At 43.4% G+C, this 21,681-nt stretch overlaps 1 protein-coding gene across 3 annotated transcripts in view; it reads right to left on the minus strand.

The window, feature by feature from the left end:
• The window catches only part of PRKCA (protein kinase C alpha), a 1,238,880-nt gene that overhangs the window by 576,365 nt on the left and 640,834 nt on the right, over positions 1–21,681 (minus strand). For all 3 annotated transcript variants that reach the window (XR_014966571.1, XM_085617273.1, XM_085617272.1), the window contains exon 4: positions 14,034–14,145. Coding sequence is in view for 2 of the 3 variants with exons in the window: in XM_085617273.1 (XP_085473399.1) it covers positions 14,034–14,145 (112 nt within the window). In the remaining variant the exon portion in view is untranslated. The remainder of the gene's footprint in view (positions 1–14,033; positions 14,146–21,681) is intronic.

Genomic DNA, 21,681 nt, shown 5'->3' on the forward strand with positions numbered 1-21,681 from the left:
TTTTTTTTAAATCAATTATATTCCTTACCTGCCACACACTGTAGATTTCGGAGTCTGTAAGGGGCATTATGATGGCTCAGTTGTAAACAGGGTCTATGTTGAAGGGGCATCCTAACATTAGAGTGAGCTTTCAAGATCTATGAATATTTTCTTTTAGTGGTATTCTGTCAGCTGGAAGCAATTTGGTGGCGGTCCGTGGGACGTGTTTTCCCTGATCCCCTGAGTGTCATGAAGTGCTGACAATATTGGACCCTGATGTAGATGAAATGTGAAAATATTTAAGATCGGAGAAGTTCAATATTTCAGCAATAGGGTCGCTTCGGCACCAGACTAGCCACTGAAAGGTCTTGCTGGTTCTTCCTTTAACTTGGTGTGTTGGTTTGCCTTCTCTCACCCTTACTGGCTTCTGGACAGGGTGATCTCTCAGTCACTGGACTGGGCTCAGAAGGAATTTGACGGGTCTCTGTGAAGAGAACTATGACAAGGCATGGGTATGTAGCTCAATGTTTTAAGACTAAACATGCGGAGAGTGATCTGTTCATCGCATGCTCCAGCTTGATGCCAAGGAAGTGTGTTTCCTGTAGGACTGCAACTAATTGTAGTTGTGGTAAAGCAACAACCTTCAAAAGCACTGATCCTCTATTTGTTATCATGTTGTCTTTTTCTACCACCTTTAAATCGATGTCTTTGATTTCTATGACAGGGTCCTGGATATGGTTTGTTTAATTAGGTCATGCTCTTGATGAAATTTCGGTTCTCATTCAGGGTTACACTCCATTGGTCTGCCAAACGTGACATTTCAGGTTAACTGATGACAACCTTAGTTATAGAAGTTGTTCAACTAAAAGAGTCAGTTAGACACTAGGCACTGCTGCAGATGGTCCTACCATCTGTCTAGGGTCACCCCTCTATAATCTGGGAAAGTCGAAAGGAAAAGTGCAGGTTGACCTATGTGTTTTGTTGAATGAAAAAAATACTGGAGACGCCTGAAGTCCAGCTGCCAGGAATCATGTGATCCAAATATCTCAAGTAATGGAACCATGCATCTAAAGAGAACAGAACGCCTCAACATCCACACTCAATAAGAAGCTTAGGTGTGCCTGGATGGGCTATTGTCATAAAATGTTTTCTGAGAGCTACTCTAATCTCAACACTGAAAAACACAAAATAATAATTTCAGATAATGCAAAGTTTTCATTCATCAGTTTTGAAGGTACCGCAAAATCCAAGAGCAGGCAGCGGCTTTTGACTTGTTTCAGATTTAAAATTCTTAACATTCAAGACTCCAACATTTTAAGTATCTATAAACTCGTGCTACCCATAAAAGATAGTAAGCATGTGCTTGACACTCTTGAACTTTTGAGTTAACCTGAAGGCTGCCTGCCAGATACTGCAACGAGAGACCGTTATCATATTTTAACTCCAGCAATAATCAGGCTGAAGAATATTTCTCAGGACTCAGGGTGTGTATCCTTTGGGCTTGACTTCAAAAATGACTTAGCTTCAGCTGGTATCGCTCTCACTGTGCAGAGCCAAATCTTTGCTTGTGTTTTCTTACGGAGGTAGTCGGCTGTGGCTGTGCCCTACAGGTCTCACATGTTTATGCACAGCAAGTGGAGCTCTAGGCTGGAGGATTAACAAGGAGCACGGTGGCGGCTTATAGGAAAAGTGCAAATGTGGACAGTTGCACACTCATTTGTTATGCTTGGCTGAGTTTCCTGCTCCCTAAATTGCCTTGAGTACATCACTCATAGTCGTTTCTCCACATCCTAGTTGGGGCCGGCCTGAAAAGCTGGTGGCTTCTAGTACACTGTTCACGGATTACTAGTTACAGGGGCTTTTTGGTTAAGCCCTATTTTAGTTACATGCCTTCTTCTCATATGAGCACTTGATTTACAGGTTGGATTACCTGTCACAGCTTTTCTTGGACATTTGGGGCTGCTTTTTACATCTACCTCACTGATGATATTTGAGATTTCCCATGACATGCCTGTCTAGTCAGCTGTCTAGTCATCTTCCCACAGGACAGCTGAGCCTTCAATATACTGAATCTTTGATGGTAGATACAGTTTTTCCTCATAAGACTGAACCATATCTCATTGACTGCCTCTCTGTGATGTTTTGCCGGGGGAACAACCTTTACAACGCAACTGTTACAACGCACTACACTTACAACGCATTTTTTACAACGCATAATCCATTACAACGCACTACACTTACAACGCATGACACTACAACGCATTTTTAAAAAATACCTTTACAACGCATACCATTACAACGCCTACCATTACAACGCATAATATTACACTACACTATCCAACACTTACCCTACTGTTGCACCCCCTGGAGTTAGAATAGTAATTTTTACCCCTATACTATCCAACACTTACCCTACTGTTGCACCCCCTGGAGTTAGAATAGTAATTTTTACCCCTATACTATCCAACACTTACCCTACTGTTGCACCCCCTGGAGTTAGAATAGTAATTTTTACCCCTATACTATCCAACACTTACCCTACTGTTGCACCCCCTGGAGTTAGAATAGTAATTTTTACCCTTATACTATCCAACACTTACCCTACTGTTGCACCCCCTGGAGTTAGAATAGTAATTTTTACCCCTATACTATCCAACACTTACCCTACTGTTGCACCCCCTGGAGTTAGAATAGTAATTTTTACCCCTATACTATCCAACACTTACCCTACTGTTGCACCCCCTGGAGTTAGAATAGTAATTTTTACCCCTATTCTATCCAACACTTACCCTACTGTTGCACCCCCTGGAGTTAGAAAAGTAATTTTTACCCCTATACTATCTAATACTTACCTTAAATGCAATTAAATATTATGCGTTGTAATGGTATGCGTTGTAATGGTAGTTTTTAAAAATGCGTTGTAGTGTCATGCGTTGTAAGTGTAGTGCGTTGTAATGGATTATGCGTTGTAAAAAATGCGTTGTAAGTGCATGCGTTGTAAAAGTGTGCGTTGTAACGTCATACATCCGTTTTGCCGACTTTATCTATTGTCAATGTTGGGACCAGGTGCACCAATTAGGCCATTTAATTGTTAAGCATGGGTGAGCCATTAGTCATTCTAGATCTACTTTGTTATTGTTACACAGCCTTCGTGTTGTTTCTTTGTTTTCTCTGTGTGCAACACAAAAACTACTTGTGATGATCATAGACAGGTTTTGTGCATATACGTCAACCAAAGGCATGACCGTTAACTTAGTGAGCTGTAGAATAATCAAAAGGCATAAATGGTTCCTAGGCGGAGATCAACTGGAGCAGACAACATATATATATATATCTATATCACTTCTAAACAATACAAGAAGGACTTGAAGAAAAGAGGAATTTCCTTGACCTTGGCCTTTCGTACTTTACAAAGAACTTTGGCATACCCAAGTTTTGCTCCTTTATTGATGGTTCTCGCAGCTAAATTTATTCCGAGTGTCACATACGGAAGCAAACTTCTTCGGGGCAGAGATGCAGCACTCATAAATATTATCTCATCTAAAGTTTTCAGATCACTGTTCCGCCTCCCCCCGAATGCATCCCCAGCCCAGATAAGATTGGAGTTAGGGTTAGTTAACCAATCATTAGCAAGGAAAGGAGCCTATGTAAAAACCTGGAACATAATAAGGCCAGCCTCTAAAAGTCGGCTATGCCAAGCTTTGTGGCAGGAATTACAAAAGAATGAAGCTGCCCCTTCCCGCCTCTATCTTGATTTAGCAATTAAAGATCTAAGAATTCAAGCAATATGAGAAAAGTCCCACTCTCTAGCAGATCCTTAAAAAATTGGTCAACAGAACAAAAAAGAAATTCACAATTCTCAACGATAAAGAGAAGTTAGCATGTAGATCACATGCCCGGGCAGTGATCAATGAATATAAAAAAACTCAAGTTCCAATCGTATTTAGAGGCCGGGTGGTAAAGAAAATTGATTTTATGTACTATCATTTTGGCTGTACCCCTGGAAAAGTTTAGGAGTAAGGAGAATACAAAAGATCTTTGCAGACTGTGTAACTTAGAGGAAAGAAACATTATATACATCTATGCCCAGCTTTACTGCAAGAAGACAGTGGCTAAAAGCTCAGTTTAACAAGTGTGGTATATGGACCTGCAGGCAGGCAGGCAGTCACTGCAAGCTTAAAAACTACTGATCCTATGATGAACTGTCGGTACACGAAATTTCTAAGAATTGCTGGGAAAAAACTATTAGCTATGCTGGCTTGCTAGTGATAATGAAAACCTTTTAGTCCTATCGCATAAATATAAGAAAGTGAGCTTGTATAGATCCTGTCTGGGCTAACCTAATAGATTTGCACTTTATACAGCGAAGTTTTGCATTATCTGAATATATTTTAGAAATAGTAGGAAACTGTGTCCTAGCGGACCAGACTTTATAAAATTGTACGGTCTGAAAGGCTACCTTATATTAATTATATAGTAATTTGAAATGGTTTTTTGCATATGCACTAAGGCCTCATTACCAAATTAGGCGCACTTTATGACAACATTTTGCACTGCTTATGTCCACCTTAGAAAAGATCCCAGATAAAGAATTTGTGAGAAGTTCAGCAATGGTCTTGTTTTTTAAATACAAAGTAGTATTTTCTACCGAATAGCATTATACAGTTATTCTGTAAAATCTTAATCGTGTGTAAAGAAAAACACGACATACTGCTCTGATCCAGATTTCTTATTTCTTTTTTTATATTTTTATTATGTACATTCAAATCATTTTAGGTACATCTTATATCAATTGTAATGTAAATGTAATGGTTTTAAATAACTATGCCAGAATAAATGTGCTTACTGCTTACTTGTGACGATGCACAGGATCATTTGTTCTGCCTGGTTAATAAAATATTTCATCACAGCAGCGGTGGTTCCTCCAGGGGAGTGGAGGAGGGTTGCCCCCCGCCCACACACACACACACTGCTGCGCAGAAAGAGTGAAAAATAAAATGGTAATACAATTATTTTAATACTATGTTATTTTTTACTCTCGGCCAGCAAATGGAGTGCGAGGGCTGGGCGTGGTCAGTGTGTCACTGCTGCCAATGATTGGCAGCAATGAGAAGTGGCCACTTAAGTTTAAAGTGCGCATGTTAGTTTGGCCAGCTGCCTTGCTACGGCCAAACCGACTGCGCAATTTAAACCTCTCCAATCCAGTCTTTTTAGACAGCTGAGTTGGAGAGCATGCACAGGCCTACAGTGCCTTTTGGACCATAGAGCCAGCCCGCTCCAGCCAATCAAGACGCTTCACTCATGCTGCTTAACGCATGAGAATAGCATCTTGATTGGATGAGAGAATTGGCTGTGAGCGTTGCGCTCCAAGGACGTGCTGCTAGACGAGGACGTGCTGGAGAATCGAGGGGCAGTGGAAGGCAAGTGATTTATTTATTTGCAAAATGTTTTTTGCACCCCTCTGATGTGATTTGCCACCAACTGCCACTGCAGCACAGTCTTAAATACTGTAATGAAGTGGTGGGAGCTGTCATGCCCCGCGGTCCGGCCCCTGGGTGCACTGTGTATTTAAACGACGAAGGGCGTGCAGACGCCGCTTCGCGTTCTAGCTCTGAGCCCCAGTTTCCGTCTTGATTCTTGTTGCCTGACTTCCGGTTACTCGTACTTCCTGTTTTCCAGCGCGAAGCCGCGGACGAGTCGAAGCAGACGCGTCCCGGCTCCGGGATTACTACCGCTGTTCCCGCTGGTGAAACTTAGAGGCGCTCCTTCCATCCGAGCGGCCGAGCGTGTTGGCGCTCCTTACATCAGAGCGTCCAAGCGTGCTGCGCCTTGCCAAGTAAGGTCTCAGTGTTACTTAGCAGTGCGGGGGTCTCCCGTCACCCGTCTCTCCTTACCTCGGAGGTTGAAGGTGGCTGTCGGTTATTGATTCCCATAGCCTGCACTGCTCCTTTGCTGATATCCCTCTCCAGAATGTACCCCTCTGGCTAGAGTTGTGTTATGTTGTATGTAAGCCTGTTAACCCCTACTCCTGCTTATCAGGCTTGTGTTGTGTCGTGTTTTCTGTCAGCCTGCTACTTCCAGAATCAGGCTTGTATTGTGTTGTGTTTACGCCTCCTGTAGGAGCGAATCCACGTCTTGAGCAGTAGTTGGATTCAGACTTGGTGCTCTCACCCCAGTTCTAGCATCAAGAGCCTCCTTGGCGCATCCACTACTTATCCCTACCCTATGTTCTCTTAGACCCGCATCAGGCATCCGAGGGTGATTTATTGCGAGGACCATTGAGCAGTGGATTAGGTTTTCCACCTACCTACATAAGAGTCACGGTACTTGACCTTTCTACACTTTGTATAAGCATATGAGGAATCATACCCTTACATCCTTTATGAAACCTATCTTTGTTGTTCTCAGCCTGTAAGGTGACTTACACATGGTGTATCTGAGTCCTCCTCTGGGAACCAATCATAAGGGGGTCGTGCAGAGTTATACCTACTTATTCCTGCAGGCCATAATCCAGGAGGCTGGCGTTAAACCCGGTAGGTGTGTGGATGGGAATGAAGTGAAGAAAGCTCCAAGGTAGTGCAGTAGTTATATTCATTTACCTACCTTTGTGTTACAGCGGAGGGGCTCGATTATTCCTTCCTATAAAGAACCATCACCTTCCTGCTATCTCGGCTGCCAGAATCATCCTTCAAGACCTGCCTGTGTTTCCCCACCTATCCTTGTTTTGTTTCCCTGTTTTCCCCAGCGGGTCCTTCGTACTCTAGAGTTTGATAGAGTCGGAGGAACGTGGGGGACGACTGTGGACTTTCTCCAACGTTCCGGACGCTCCTGCAGAACATCCGCGATCATTACAGGAGCGTTCGTTGGATTTGCCTTCCCGGTGACCGTCAAACCTTTCTTTTTTTTTTCTTCTTCAAGACTGTGGTTGACAAGTGCTCTCTAGGTAGTAGATTGTGAGGGAGAGATAGTCACCTGTACCTGTGGGTAAGTGTATATTCATGGCACATTTGAGCCAGTGGAGTCCTGTGTGGGTCCAAAGCGCCCTCCTGCTATAGCCATGATGCTGAAAAGTCCTTGGGTGAGTGGTAGCAAAGTGGGAGGAGAAGCCGGCTCAGACTGAATTCTGTCCTGCTGGTTGACAAGCAAACATATATTCGCGAAGGGCTGGAGCCCACCATGCACTCTGGTCAACCACCCTCCTAAACAGCTCTGCTGCTTGCCTCTGTGTACCATGGTCAGACAGTTTAAATATTCATCTTAACTCAATACTGATTTAATAATACTAGTTTTTAACGAATCTTTCAGTCCAATCGAGTTAACATACTGAATATCAAAATTTAAAATGCTTAGGGCAGGCAGCGGTAGGCATGCATCTGGTACTGGTAACACCACCTAGGAGGAAGATGAAAAGAAAGAAAGAAAGGTCCTCTGTGTTTGTACTCATGGCATGCCATGCACCTGAAATGCTGTGACCTCTGCCTCTTTAAGTGACTCGAGGAAGCATTTTATCACTAAACAGTATGAGAAAAAAAACATTTCTGCTGCTCAAGTAAGGAACCTAATAGGAGTGTCTACGAAGGAAGAAGGCAACTCTTTGTTAGCAGTAGGGCCAATGCGGATACAACTCCTGGGGCTCCTGGCTGAGCCTATTCACCAGTTAGTAGAAGTAATCAAACAATTAATCGAGAGGTGCATTTTAAACTAAGCTGATAGCCAGGTGCAAATAAGAGGGGTGATTCACTTAGCTTAAACTCCAAAGATGAACTCTCCAGTAATAACACCATGGCAAACATGCATTAGCCGCTCGGTGAAATAGCAAAAGACGACAGGATCAAGATAAGTGGGCCTCATATATAATCCTCAGAAATATGTTTTTTAAGGGGTTTTCGAGTTATCTTTTTGACTATTTTTTAATTGCATTGAATCAAGAACCCAAAACTTGTCTTATACTCGATGGCGATAAGCATATTTGTTCACAGAGGGTGAGGTATTTCTTTTTGCAAAATCTTAAAACAACGCTGTCATACAAGTTGATGGGTGACCGGTAGGATTATGAATGGCTTCTATATGTATGAATTGCTGATAGTTAAAAATACGTGGACGTGTTTAATGCAGTTTCACATGTGTACAGGAAACCGCTTGTGGTTTATGGTATTGGGGGCACCAGTAACCCCTTGTGTCTAGTTGCAGCCCCAGCCTCAACAATCCCTAAGGGGCAAACCTCTTCCATGCTGCATAGTCTTACCCCATGCACTGCTAGCTCACGAGTAGATGCACTGGTCCTTTGGAAGTATTACAAAACCAGTGTCGCTGGCGGTATGCCACCGAAGGCCTGAAGCAACCACTAGCACTAAGTGCATCCCGTCATGAGTGAGTATGGAGACATTGACTACGCAAATGCTAACAACCAATAGGTTTCTAAAAATTGTCCACAGCCGCATACAGTGACGTGCCTGAATCAGGGAAAGGGAAGGGCCGGTATTATTCCTATCGAGAGGGCTAAGGGACCTAACTGACAGATTGCCTCCTTGAACACTGTCAGACGTCAGTTGAAGGAGCCACTGGGCAGGCAGTTGCTACTAGGCCTCAAATGTGGTGGCTGGGGTACTCTGCCTCTTGTGTCCTGGGGATGTCCTCTTATGACTCTGCAAACTGGACACACTTGACTCTCAGGCTGGGGAGGACAAGCAGTCCAAGGCAGGGGTGTAACACAGGCGGGGCCCCCCCGAGCTGCAGGGGGCCCCCTCAGCACAGTCCTTGGGCCTGAGAACTCCGGATTAAATCCGGAGCGGGGGCCCCTCTGTGTACCTTACAGGGGGCCCTCTCAACTTTCACAGCGCCACTGGTCCAAGGCATCTTAGGGAGGTAGAGTGGGGAGTACAGACTTAGACTTCAGGCAATCAAGTAATAGACTCAAAAAGAGAATGTCCAGTGCAGTGACGGAAACATAGAAGTACTTTAACCACACCACAACTCAACACCATACGTAAGGAATATGGCTATATTCTACAGATGCTAAGGGGGCTACTACACAGCAAACACAAACTTTAGATTTAAGCACAGGCTCACTATGATGGAATGGAGCAGTGTTCCCGAGTTCCGGCCTGTAGCTCCATATGCTTTGACTAGGCTATTATCTGAAGCATGTTGCAATAATCTCTACTAGATACCACCAAAATCTGGTAATCAAGTTCTTTGTCTATGTTCTGCTCAGGGATTGGTGTTATACGAAGTGAAGTACACTGGAGAGCTCCAAGCATTGGTGTGCAGTCTTCAATATTAGGGCGCGAGAAATGGTGCTGGCATTGGCTTGTTCAAGGGGCCTTGCCTCCTCTTCTTCTCTTCCGGCTGTTAGAAACAGCCGCAGCATTGATAAAGGCATTCCGATCAAGCAATTCCAACACACACAGTTAGGGAATTCCTTCCTCTGGATTATGGCGCAAGGTCATGGCGCTCAGGCTGCAGCAAAAGCAGAGTAGAAACACTGGCACGTCACAGGTTCAAACTGGCTTATCTTGGACAAGGAGGGAGGCAGGGAGACTCTACAGCACAGTCAGGTGAACATTCCATGGACGCTCCACAGTAGTCCACTTCTCCTGGGCCATTCACCTCTCCGGACTAAGCATCCTCCTTGCTTACACAGCTTCTATAGAACACAACGCTCCTACTCCCCTCACAGCAGGTAGGCTCCCAGATTTCAGGCAAACCCTCAACTTTCCAGTACAATCACAGAGTTGAGGTGATGTCTGCTGATCTCTGGAAGACTGGCTAGGGGTGATACCAGCCCTGGATCACAGGAGTTCTCGGAGTTCTTTGGAGAGTACACATGTTCTTAATTGTTGAACAAGCTTGGAACTAGAATGAACTCTGAATGCTTGGTCCCATCTTTTTGGACAGGAAATGTGGATCCACTGTATAAGGTAAAGGAGACAGTTTGGTGTGGTTCCTTTTCACATTTCATTTCCTGGTTACAGCACAGACATAGTCTTTGTATAAGGTGATGCCTCTCCTAGCAGCTACAGATATAACTAGCTCAAAGAAGGGGTACCCATAAGATGAGCACACTGAGTGTGAGGCTCTGTATCTGACTGTCTTCATTCTTTCAAACACAAGGAGATGATGGTCGGAGCGCTGAAACTTTTCAGACACTCACCCCCAGTCACAAATCTGGGTTGAATCCATCATTGTTCTTTAGCTCACTTTGCCACCTCAGTTCAGACCCAGCTTCCCTGGACCACAAACAAGCATCCTGGGACTGGTTTCGGGGTAACACCTCTCATCAGCCAGGCTAGCTTGAATCCAGTGGCAAAGTTAGCAAGGGACGCACATCTGGGCATACCCTGCCAACTTAGGGTGAACAAAACAAACACAAGGATATGATGGATGGAGCGCTGAAACTTTTCAGACACTCACTCCCAGTCACAGAACTGGGTTGAATCCATCATCGTTCTTTAGCTCACTTCGCCACCCCAGTTTAGACCCAGCTCTCTCCTATTATAGCACACACTTGCAATGCAATAGGTCTTGCATTTGCGAGAGTTTTAGTTATTGGCATTGTACATGACAATGCCTTTTATTTATCCGTTTTAAAAACAACACATATATAAAAGGCATTGTCATTTACAATGACCAATAGCTAAAACTCTCATTAATGCGAGACGCATTGCAAATGCTTGTTTGATACTGTTGACAGTATTGTCAAGTGGAAGAAACGTAAGTTCTTTGGGATATTTGAAACATTAGTTCCTTGGGATATTTGAGTTGAGGTATTCTTGTCCACAAAATGCATACAAACACCTGGACCAAGATTCATCTTGGCCAACAAGGGCACCTTAGTGTGAAGATTCAAAGTTCAAACGATTTGAAGCAGGGGTGTGTTTGGCATCCCTGTGCTTCTCTTTATGGGTGCCAGCTCTTCCCAAACTCCTAACTGCTCAGGACGTTGCCCAGCAACGACCCTTACGTCTTTCATTAAGGTGATACTTTATGCAGAGGATGATGGCCTGAGCTCCAATCATGCTCCAAAGCCAACTACACAAACGGATGAGTTATTGAGCTATACCTGGTTCGAAAATGAATAGAACAAAGAACCACTTCAGCCTTTGGGGAAGACAAGATCACCTTTGAGCCTGAGGGGGTCGAAGACATAGGACAGCCTGCCAGTACTAGTACCTGCCTTTAGCTTTTACACTTAATTTGTCCTGTGCACCAAAATGGTACATTATGCAAACTGAGGCCTGCTCTGTAATAGCAGCATCAATTAGATCGATTCGCTTTTTGTGGGCCTTTCAGTGGCCCCTCTAATAAATGTGTATGAAAGCACAATAGTGATCATAGGTTTGTAAGGTTACCCTTCCACAATACTCAACTAAAACATGAATTATTTTCACCTGGAGGGGAAGTGTTAGAAGAAAGCTCTCAAGCTCCGAGTGAGCTCAATAAGGGACGCATTGAATTTAGAGCTGGGCTCATGTCCATCAAATATACTGGTGTTTTATTTTTCCCTAATGTTCTTCTGTAAACTAACTGAAAACCCTATGCATTTCTTTACATGAATTTCAGATACCTAAACCGGCATTGGCTTGCTCAGATGGTCATGCTTTATTTAAGTTGAATAATTGTGGCTGTTGCTAGTGATTTATGGTCTACTAACCTGTTTTTTTAAATAATGCTAAATTAAAACAACTGATTTGCTTGTCAGCAAAAAAGAGCAATATAGATGATAAGAATGTATTTAATGCTACAGTTCATCTACATAAGAAGCAAGCAATTTTTTTTTTCGTTGTTATAGGCTTTGAATCTAGAAGACTGCTGATAAAAGTGAATCTGGAACGCAGACCACCAAAGCAGACGAACGAGAGGAAAATAGTCTCTGTAGCAGCGGAATATTTACAAAAGGACATACTGAAGTTGGTATGTCCCTTTCCGACTGGGCATTTGTAATTATTTTAGATAATATTTCTAGGATCTTGATGTATTTGTTTTCGACAGAAAGCATTTGAACTTTTTAGAAGACTATGCTGTTGGCTGTTGTGATTGCTAAATTTGCAAAGAAAATTTTATTTTTACGAGTCCTTAGAGTGTACTATTGTATCAGATGTTAATATGTATTTTATCGTTTATGTGTACATTTATATGGAAAAAAAATCGCTAATCAACTCTTTCGTAAACGTAGAAAATTACTTTACTACTGAAGAAGCCCTGATAAGATCCAAAATATCTGAACCACGTTCATCTACCTTACGACCCACTGTGGCCTGTGATGGCTGTGAGAATGACCGAGCATCAGTCTGGCACAGTGAATCTGGTTTAGCAATGGTCTTTAATAGTGGTATGGTCCAAGCCGACAGAGTTCACCCCTTCTTTCTTATCGTGTTAGACATGCTGGTTGCTCTTAACATTGTGGATCATGCTCCTTTGCTGAAAAATCTGCTGTCAACAGCTAGGTCTCAGTAATTCCTTTGAGATGGGTTAGATATTGCTAAGGCGGACAGAGAGGAGTCATATGGTTAGAAGATGCACAGGATTCAGCCTGGTACCCACTAGCAAGCGCGGCTCTAGGGCGGCGAGACCAGTGCCACCGCACTGGGTGCTGACTTCGGGGGCGCCAAGTTTGCAAGTTTATTTTGGTTTTAAAAGCACCTGCTGCTGTGTTCCTGGCCTCCAGCAACTTCCAGGCAACAATAAAAATGTCAAGATAACTCAAGAGATTAGTTTTCTTCCTGAAGAGAGATCAGAGTTGTGTATAGTTGACGTTTAGACTGATCATAAAATAGCACAAAGGATTAATATGCCAGCTGCAAAGAACGTGTACCATGCAGATCACAAAGTGCATATAATGTAAACAGGTCAATGGGCTACTGCTTTTCTGAGGAATCCTTTTGTTACTTGCAGTTTATAAGTTAAAATCCTAATATAGAACAGTGAATTATTAACTTCCATCAAAGAAATGCTTGCACACTGCAAATAATAGATTAGAGCACAAGTAAACGTTGCAAAAAGGGTTGATTTGGGTAGAAATCGATTCTTATTAAAGAAAGCCCCCAACTAGGGTGTTCTATTTTCAATTCTGAGTCTGTACTTCTCTAGATAAGCACTCTTAAACTCTACTGCCTAACAGTATGGATGATATGTTACACCTACACCTTTTAGTCATCTGGCTTATTTCCTGTACACTGATTTATACACATATGATTGATTGTCTCTGTGTAATGTGTGTGTGATGCAAAGTGCTCTGACACCCTACACTGGCACTATATAACTAATTAAATGCATCCAAAAGAGAGTGTTTATGGAGACTTGAGGGCCACTGTTAAAAGGTGGTGCTGAGGAAATCTGCGGTGGAGGAGGTCACCACCTTCACAATGGACGAGGAGGGCGCCAACAAACATTTTCACACCGGGCGCCACTGGCGCTAAAGCCAGCCCTTCCCACTAGAATTCTAGACCTGAAGCAGTGCCATCAGTGTACCTGCCTGGGTCACAACAGTGTGGTAGGCGCGCAAGCTGCAGCGATCTTGTTGGGAGAATAGCCATTTTCCATATCCTCAAACCAAGGGAATATAAAAAATAACGTGATGTGCAAAATGAGGCTCTGGATGTACTACTTGAATATTCTATATGGACATATTGTTCACAGCAAGGTCAAAAGAGCAACCATAATTCGACACAAGCATTAAGTCTCACTACATTGTAAAGACCAAAGTTATATACAATTGCAAATTAAAATATGCATTTTATTCATCACAATAGGCCATCCAGCATATCACACAACTGGACTTGACTGCTTAAGATTTAACATTATTGGGCCTATGAACATCTTAAGAAACATCAAAGTAATAGTTATAGCTACAAAGCATTGTACAATGGAAAAGCAATCCGTTGCGGTGGGCATTTCAAATATAAATACTACACTGTGGCTGGGCCTTGAGTAAATAAAGGACATAGAGAGACATCAGCAAAAGAGAAAGAATTTGAAAGTAAGCCAGTAATCAAGAGGTTTTGTGCATTTGTGTGAGTGAGCATATACACATTAACACTTGCTAATGTACTTACTTTCACATTTCATCCCCTGATGTATAAGTCCATAGAGTAACGACCCACAGTGGTCACAGAATGTTGGGCTCCCATAGGTGTGAATTTTAAATTTGTGCTTGCTTCGAGGGTCCTAGAAATGGAAACAATAAAACAACTGAGAAAAAGGATATCCTGAAGCAGAACAATAAATCATGTCCAGTGATAGAAACATAGCAACAGCTCTGGGCCAGACAATTTTTTAGGCAATGTGCACCGAGAGAATACACATTTCTTTTAGGGATGTCGCATAAAACATACAGCTTACTTGGTTGTCACCCTTGAAGCTCCAATTTCATCCTTAGTGGAACTAATTGTTACTTATTCTTTCATCACTTTCATCAATTAGCTTCATTGGAATCTGAAAAGCCACTAGCTAATATTTTGTAAATCACCTCATATCTCTGGATTTCTTTTTAGAACAGTGGCTTAGTAATGTAATAACAGTAGCATCAAAGCAGCAAAGGCTTTTTCCCATTCTGTGTCTATGGGAGCATGTCACTACATATGCACCTAGATCACAGAGAACACTCACAGTTGTGGGATCGTCTTCCATTCCAACTATAAAATATGAGAATTCGAGGTAACCTAACAATATGTTTTTAAACAGTATTGTTGTAATCAATGCATGGAAGTACTCGAAGACCTACAAAATGTCTAAGCAATGATAGAGGATAAAAAAACAAGCATTTTTCAAAGGATTCAAAAAATATTACAAAGTGTAACTTGCTGTGGGATCAGTACATTTCCTCTATTCTCAGGGCTATTTTAAGACTAGCCACCAGTGGTATGATGCAGATTGAAAAACCTGGAAAACTCATTTTGCTATAGTCAAATATCTACCTCAGCCAAGTAAAAAGTAGTTCAGTGCAAGCTGCTACACCATGCACAGTTCCAAAGGAAATGTTAAAAGGGTGAGTCTGGTTGCAGTCAGTGGTCAACACGAAAACGGGAAAGAACTAAGAACAAATTCACAAATTATTTTAGATTCAGGAGTCAGCCTTGTGTATCTAAAAATTCTAACATTGCACATGCTTGACATGCTAGCAATCACAATGGGTGAACTATTGACGTTTCAGATGGTGAGCTACAACAGCAGAACCTGGACAAAGATCCCCAGTCGTGACATCTAGATCTATAGAAATCACTGTTTCCAGTGGAGTGCCGGAGAGGTAGTGAGGGAAATTCCATGCAAATAAGTGAGCACCCACATTACTATACATTTAGAGTGAACCATATATTTTGCACACTATTCAACCCTTCCACGCTTACACCTAAATAACCTGATTGTAAATACTGCAGAAATATGGCAAAGTGTATCCAAATATCCCATTTTCACTTATAGGGATATATAAAAAAATCTTAAACTCTGATATTTTCATAACGTTGTGGTATGCAATTGAGTGATTCTGCACATGTATGGCCAATATAACAGTTCTGCATCAGGAACGCATCTTAATACCATATTAAGAATGGATCAAGCTCAGAAAAAGCTTAAAGAGGTAGCTAGAAATAGGTGAACAGACATTATTGTCTATAATGTCCAGCATATGCCGCTCGTCCTTTATCGAAATGAGAAGTTCAGGGGTATTTTGGGGGATATTTCTGGGTTGGTTCACCTATAAATGTTGCTAAACATCCACAACATCAAACGTTTGTGGGAAGTCAGTGAATTTCATGTAGTTTCCTGTGCTTGAAACCTCACAGATTCTCTACTATCCAGGGCAAGAGTCAGTATATTTTAAGGGAGGAAAAACATCTGAAATTGGTGGGGGTGCGGGGAAAGAGACTTCTCTGTGAGGAAACATTTGCAACGTGAAAATAAAATGAAGTTAAATGTATAAGTCCACACTTGCATTCAGTTAAGGCATTCTGAAATCCACACTCTTCTGCCACACTGTCAGTGCTCTTCCTGCAAGACCTTTCTCATTCCAATCCACAGCCTTCACTACTTCGTCAATTGTCTTCTCCTGCCTTAAATTTTCACTTCTATGCTGATGAATTCCAGATTCTCTAATACATTATACCTTTACTTTATGACCTTCATTTGAATTTTTGTTGATGTCTACCAGTTTTGAATGCAATTCAACTTTTTCAAAATTCAAAAATCTATGATTAGTTATTTTTTTGTCTGATAGTTTACTCACTTTTCTACATTTCCTAACACGTCTAGCCATGAATATGCCTCCATTCTATGTTTTTTAGATGCAGTCTAGGCATGATGGCTGACTCTGATTTCCTTTCTCCTCCAATATCCTTTATGTTACATTCTATTCTCGTCAATTTAAGAAACCTGCCCAACACGCTGCATGGTGGGAGTAGCAACATGCATATTTGCTATGTCAGTGCTCCTTAGTTAGGCTGACCTCACAGAGATAAACCAAAGCCTTCCTCAAACAATCATTTTTCTAAACTTGGGTAGTCTGAGCTGAGCTCAAGGCTTACTTTGGGAGAAATGCTGGAAAGTGAAAGGATACAGCAATGCAAAACGCAATTGTGAAGAAAATCAACAAAGTGAAACTGGGTCAAAGACGAGTAACATTTCAATGAAAGCCAATAGCAAAGACTGCCAAAACCCCTCATATGTTCCATGTCAGTTGCGGTATTGTTTCCTTCTTCATTCTAAATTTGTTGCAGTTGAAGTCATAACAACTTGTGCATGAGAACCATTTAAGTCATCCCATGTAAACACTTTTACTCTGCATTTGCTGGTTCCGACGCTGAATGGATAAGCAAATTGCCCCTTGAAAAGTCTAACACAGCTTTTTCAATGCTCTTCATCTTCAACAGACTCTAAAAAGTTCACTACTTGCTTTTACTTTTCATTGTGTAAAAAAGGTTTCAGAGCCTGTGCGGTTGAGCTGATTCACTGTAAACATGACACAGTCAGGAAGAAGAAGGTATACTAATATAATTAGTCCAAAAATGTATCCTCGATTTCTCTCCCCTCTCTCATCTTCAGCTTTGGTAATCACAATTTCTAATGATTTGTTCAGTCCCTTACAAAACTATAGCTAACTTTTATTTACAGATGTGGCAATTGGCTTTTGACCTTCTGAATTGGGCTACTGGACCATATTTAAACGCTAATTTATGTGTCGGGATCTCTTTTTCCAATTTTTATTTTAAAATTGTAAAATGTGATCCTTGTCTTAGAAACAGAAATATAAAATTGAATGGAGTAGCTGAAAGGCAGCTGGTTTGTATGTGGGCTACCTTTTTTGGTGTTGATTTACTTTAGAGTGTAAAATTCAACAGACTTGCTGTTTTATATGATGGTTTATGATCCATTGTATAGCTATAATTATACTACAGAGATGTACATCTGTCTCAATCTTTGGAACAGAAATCTCTTGTTGTTCATTCAGTGCCTGGCGATGGGTGTTAAATATTCAACTCTCATCCACTTTGGACCATAATACACGACTGTATTAAAGTCTAAAAAGTGGAGGAGATAAAAGTGCAATTGCTTGTGGTATTCAAAGATTTTAAGCTGTGGGTATTTAACAATTCGAGGCAGAAGTCCCACAGTTAAAAAAGTTGCAATTCAGTTTATTTTATCGATAATGAAGTCACCCGTCTCGCAAAGGTACAGTCACTTATCACAGAATAGCTGAAATCCTGGGCTTGTTAAGCAAGAAACACAAAACTACATTAACAACCGGAGAATAAAATAACCAAACAGGGATTGTGGGTTGTAGTTTGGTGGAGAAACTAAAAAGAATATTTTAAGATTGAATTTTTACTTCAAATTAGGTTGTTCCTAGTCTGTAAAACAGTGGTAAGTGTAATAAACATTGCCACACATGAAAACATTTCAGGTTCCCACTCTGCACACAGCATAACCAGTGTTTAGTTGACATTATACCTGGACCGCAAAAGGAAAAAGGTAGACAATGCAACGCCTACTGTGCAAATATCTTTAATCTTTGTTGAACTTAACTCAACCTCTTCAGAAAGTATCTGTTGTGTGTTCTTCAATGTTGTCATGGGAAGATGTTCGAGGGGGTATTATCCGAAAACCAAATCCACCACTCTTGCTTTACAAGGCAGTGCAGACCCGGGGGCTTTACGTGACAGGTTGTGTAAGTATCAGCTATGTGGGAACCAAAGTCTTCCCAGGGACAGCTCACACAATCCTGCAGATGGGTCTTCCACAAAAGTAAGTTCACCTACGCGCAGCCCACCTCACTTTACAACAGGTGTAAAGATGAAACAAATAAATCCAAATTAATCACTTTATTCGAAAAAGTAGGTTGTTTTAAGTTGTCTTGCTTGTTACCATAAAAAGCAACTGTTGTACATTTCAATTTGCAGGTGGTGCCTTAATCTGTCGAGAGTGCTGCGCTGCGCCCCGAGGCCAGGTCCATGATGTATGCATACCTCGAATAAAATTAAAATAAATGATGGTCTTCCATTGTTTTGAGCTCTGCTTCTGCGCCACTGGCCCAGAGTGCCCTGCTGAGGTTTCACCCGAAAAGGTAAGCTGGGCAGGTGAGTTTAATTTGCAGAAACGTGCGTAGGTTGGGAAAATGCTGAATTAAGTGACTTAAAACCAAGCATGCAGCAGTCATGTTATCACTGCCACATTTCATACGGCGTTGGGACATACCAAATGAACATGGTCTGAGATTTCCATCAAGATATTCGCGGAAGGGACTGTAGAGAAGCCCTAACTGCCACATACATTACAGCCGTTGGATTCATAAAGAAATAAACATGTGAAGTCTTAGAAATGATAAATAAATGTTGGTAAAAATAGGAACTTTTAGTTACAGTTTGGCCTGGGACAGTTCTATGTATATATAAATATATGGATCCGTTCTCCATAAAATATCTGACATTAAGTCATAAAACATTTCATAAAATGCACAGAGAACAAATCTATCAGTTTCTAGCAGTTGCTTCCTTTGGTTTCACAGAGTTTCATCAATATTAGGAAGCAACAAAACAAGAGTTTGCTACTAAGTAAACTTTTAGTTCAAGATCCTCATACAACCACTGTTGACAAGGCAGAACAGCACTAACTAGGTACTGCACCGACCAGGCAGCAAGATGACGTCAGCAAAGCCCGTGCGTAAGTATATGACAAATGGGATTGTTGGAGGTGAGTAGTTCACAATCCTGTGCTGTGCTCCAAGAGGCTCTGGGGGGAGGCCAAGACAAACCCTACAGGACAAATATGTAAACCATAGAGAAAAAAAACTCGCTCAGCTAGAGGAACCGGTTCTATTCGCTGTCAACCAACTAAAGTGTGCCTGGCACATACCCACACCTCATTCACAAGACGTGACTAGATGCCATGTGTTCTCAGGCATTGTTCCAAAGGATTATTGGGCGATAGTTGCTGGATCATTTTTAGCAACCCTCTTTATCTAAGAGCACGTTTTCCATGCCCAACTAAGAAATTTGGGTAAAGAGGCTCCTTTCAGGATTGCATTGCTTACAACAAAATATAGTTAGCCCATAACATAGGCTCGGACACATACATGTCTGTCAAGATTTTCTAAGGGCCACGAGCAAGGCCACGGGAATTATGTGGCAGGAGAGGGCCAAATTATGCTGCAGGTTTGAGTAAATTATGCGCAAGAAAAGGCAAATTATGCGACATAACGTGGCACATTTTGATAGCTAGACTAGCTAACCCAGAACCCCGAGGTTGCCCGGTCATGAGCATTCGAACGGAGACGGGGGAGGTGGTTTATTCGCAAGAGGCGGTGCTGCAGCGGTTCAGGTCATACTACACGGACCTCTATGAGAGCCAATTGGGGGTGGAGGACTCCGCAATAGCTGACTATCTGGCGACTCTTTGTCTCCCACGGGTGGATGCCGAAACTGCGACGGTACTGGGCGGGCCCATCACGCTGCAGGAGATTCGGGTGGCCATTAAGCAGATGGCCAGAAACAAAACGCCGGGGGTGGATGGCCTGCCGATCGAATTCTAAGCGCAGTTTGTGGATGCCTTGGCGCCCAGGCTCTTGCTGGTCTACGCTGAGGCCATGGAGCTGGGGCGTCTTCCCCAGTCGATGAGGGAGGCATTGGTGGTGCCGCTGTTGAAGCCCGGCAGGGACGCCTCTGATGTGACGTCGTATAGACCTTTGTCTATGCTGACGGTCGATTATAAAATACTGAGTCGCATATTGGCCACTAGATTACTGCCACATATGACCAAGTTGGTTCACGAGGACCAAGCCGGTTTTATCCCCACCAGGAGCACGGCCTTGAACATTCGCCGCCTGGTCCGTATCATAGACAGCGTTTGGGGCCCTGAGCAGAAGCCAGCAGTGCTCTCCGTGGATATCGAGAAGGCTTTCGATAGCCTCGAATGGGGGTACCTCGATGCGGTGCTCGAGAAGTCCGGCCTGGGGGAGGGGTTTGGACGATGGACGAGGGTCCTCTATTCCTCTGCTACGGCCAGGGTACGGCTGGGAGCAGTCATATCCTCAGCTTATCCGGTGCGCAGGGGGACACGACAAGGTTGCTCGCTGTCTCCCCTGTTGTTCGCCTTGGCGATGGAACCTCTGGCGGCGCAAGCACGGACAGGGGCGGTGTACGGCGGGGTTAGCTGTGGGGAGGAGACGCATCATATTTCGCTGTACGCGGATGACCTCCTGCTGTACCTGGAGGACACCGGTGACGCTCTGGACGGGGCTATGGGGATGCTGTCGCGCTTCGGCAGGCTCTCGGGCCTCAGGGTCAATTGGACCAAAACCTGTGTTTTCCCGCTGCGGGCGGATGTGCCATATTCCCCTCCCACTCTGGATGTGGTATGGGAGGCTACGTGCTTCACTTACCTGGGGGTCCGGATATACCACGACATCGTGAACCTCTTGGACGGTAATATAGGGCGTTGTATAAGGGCCCTGAAGGGGTGCATGGCCTTCTGGGCCGCCCTCCCGCTCTCGGTGCTGGGCCGGGTTGCATTGCTGAAGATGGTGGCTCTGCCCCGACTGCTCTATTATTTCCGCACCCTGCCAATATGGATCCCGCAGAGGACTTTCAAAGAATTGAAGACACAGGTTACTGGCTTCCTGTGGGGGGCCGGACGGCGGAGGGTGGCCCTGACTGCTCTGATGCGGCCTAAATTCGAGGGGGGACTGGCGGTCCCTGATTTTGAATTATACTACTTGGCGGCACAGCTACAAGTGCTGACACAGAACGTTGCTAAAGTGTTCAGAGGCCCGGAACAGGGACGGGGGACTGGCATCCAGAGGCACGTTCTATCCTACATAGTCATGCAACAGAAACTTGACCCGAGAGACTTATCCATTGAAGAGCGAACTCTCCGGTTATGCTGGCAAAGGAGCATGAAGAGAGCGAAAGCGGTGCGACCTTATGCACCGGAGATCCCGTTGGGGATGCTGACGGCGTTGCCGCATGGAGGCGACTGGTCCCCGCTGGCGGAGTGGGAAGAGCTGGGGTTGCAGATGGTGGGGGACCTCTACATAGACGGGGCGCTGGCCCCCTTCGGGGTTTTGCAGGAGCAGTTTGGCCTCCCGGATGGGAGTTATCTCCTGCATGCGGCGGTGAGTGCGGCGATACAAAAACATTGGAGGGAGGGGTTGGCGGAACCCACCGCAACCGTGACCTGCCAGTACGTGGTGATGGCGGCGGGAACGATTAAGGCGGT

The sequence above is a fragment of the Triturus cristatus genome, chromosome 7 (genome assembly GCF_964204655.1).
Source record: "Triturus cristatus chromosome 7, aTriCri1.1, whole genome shotgun sequence".
Taxonomy (NCBI): domain Eukaryota; kingdom Metazoa; phylum Chordata; class Amphibia; order Caudata; family Salamandridae; genus Triturus; species Triturus cristatus.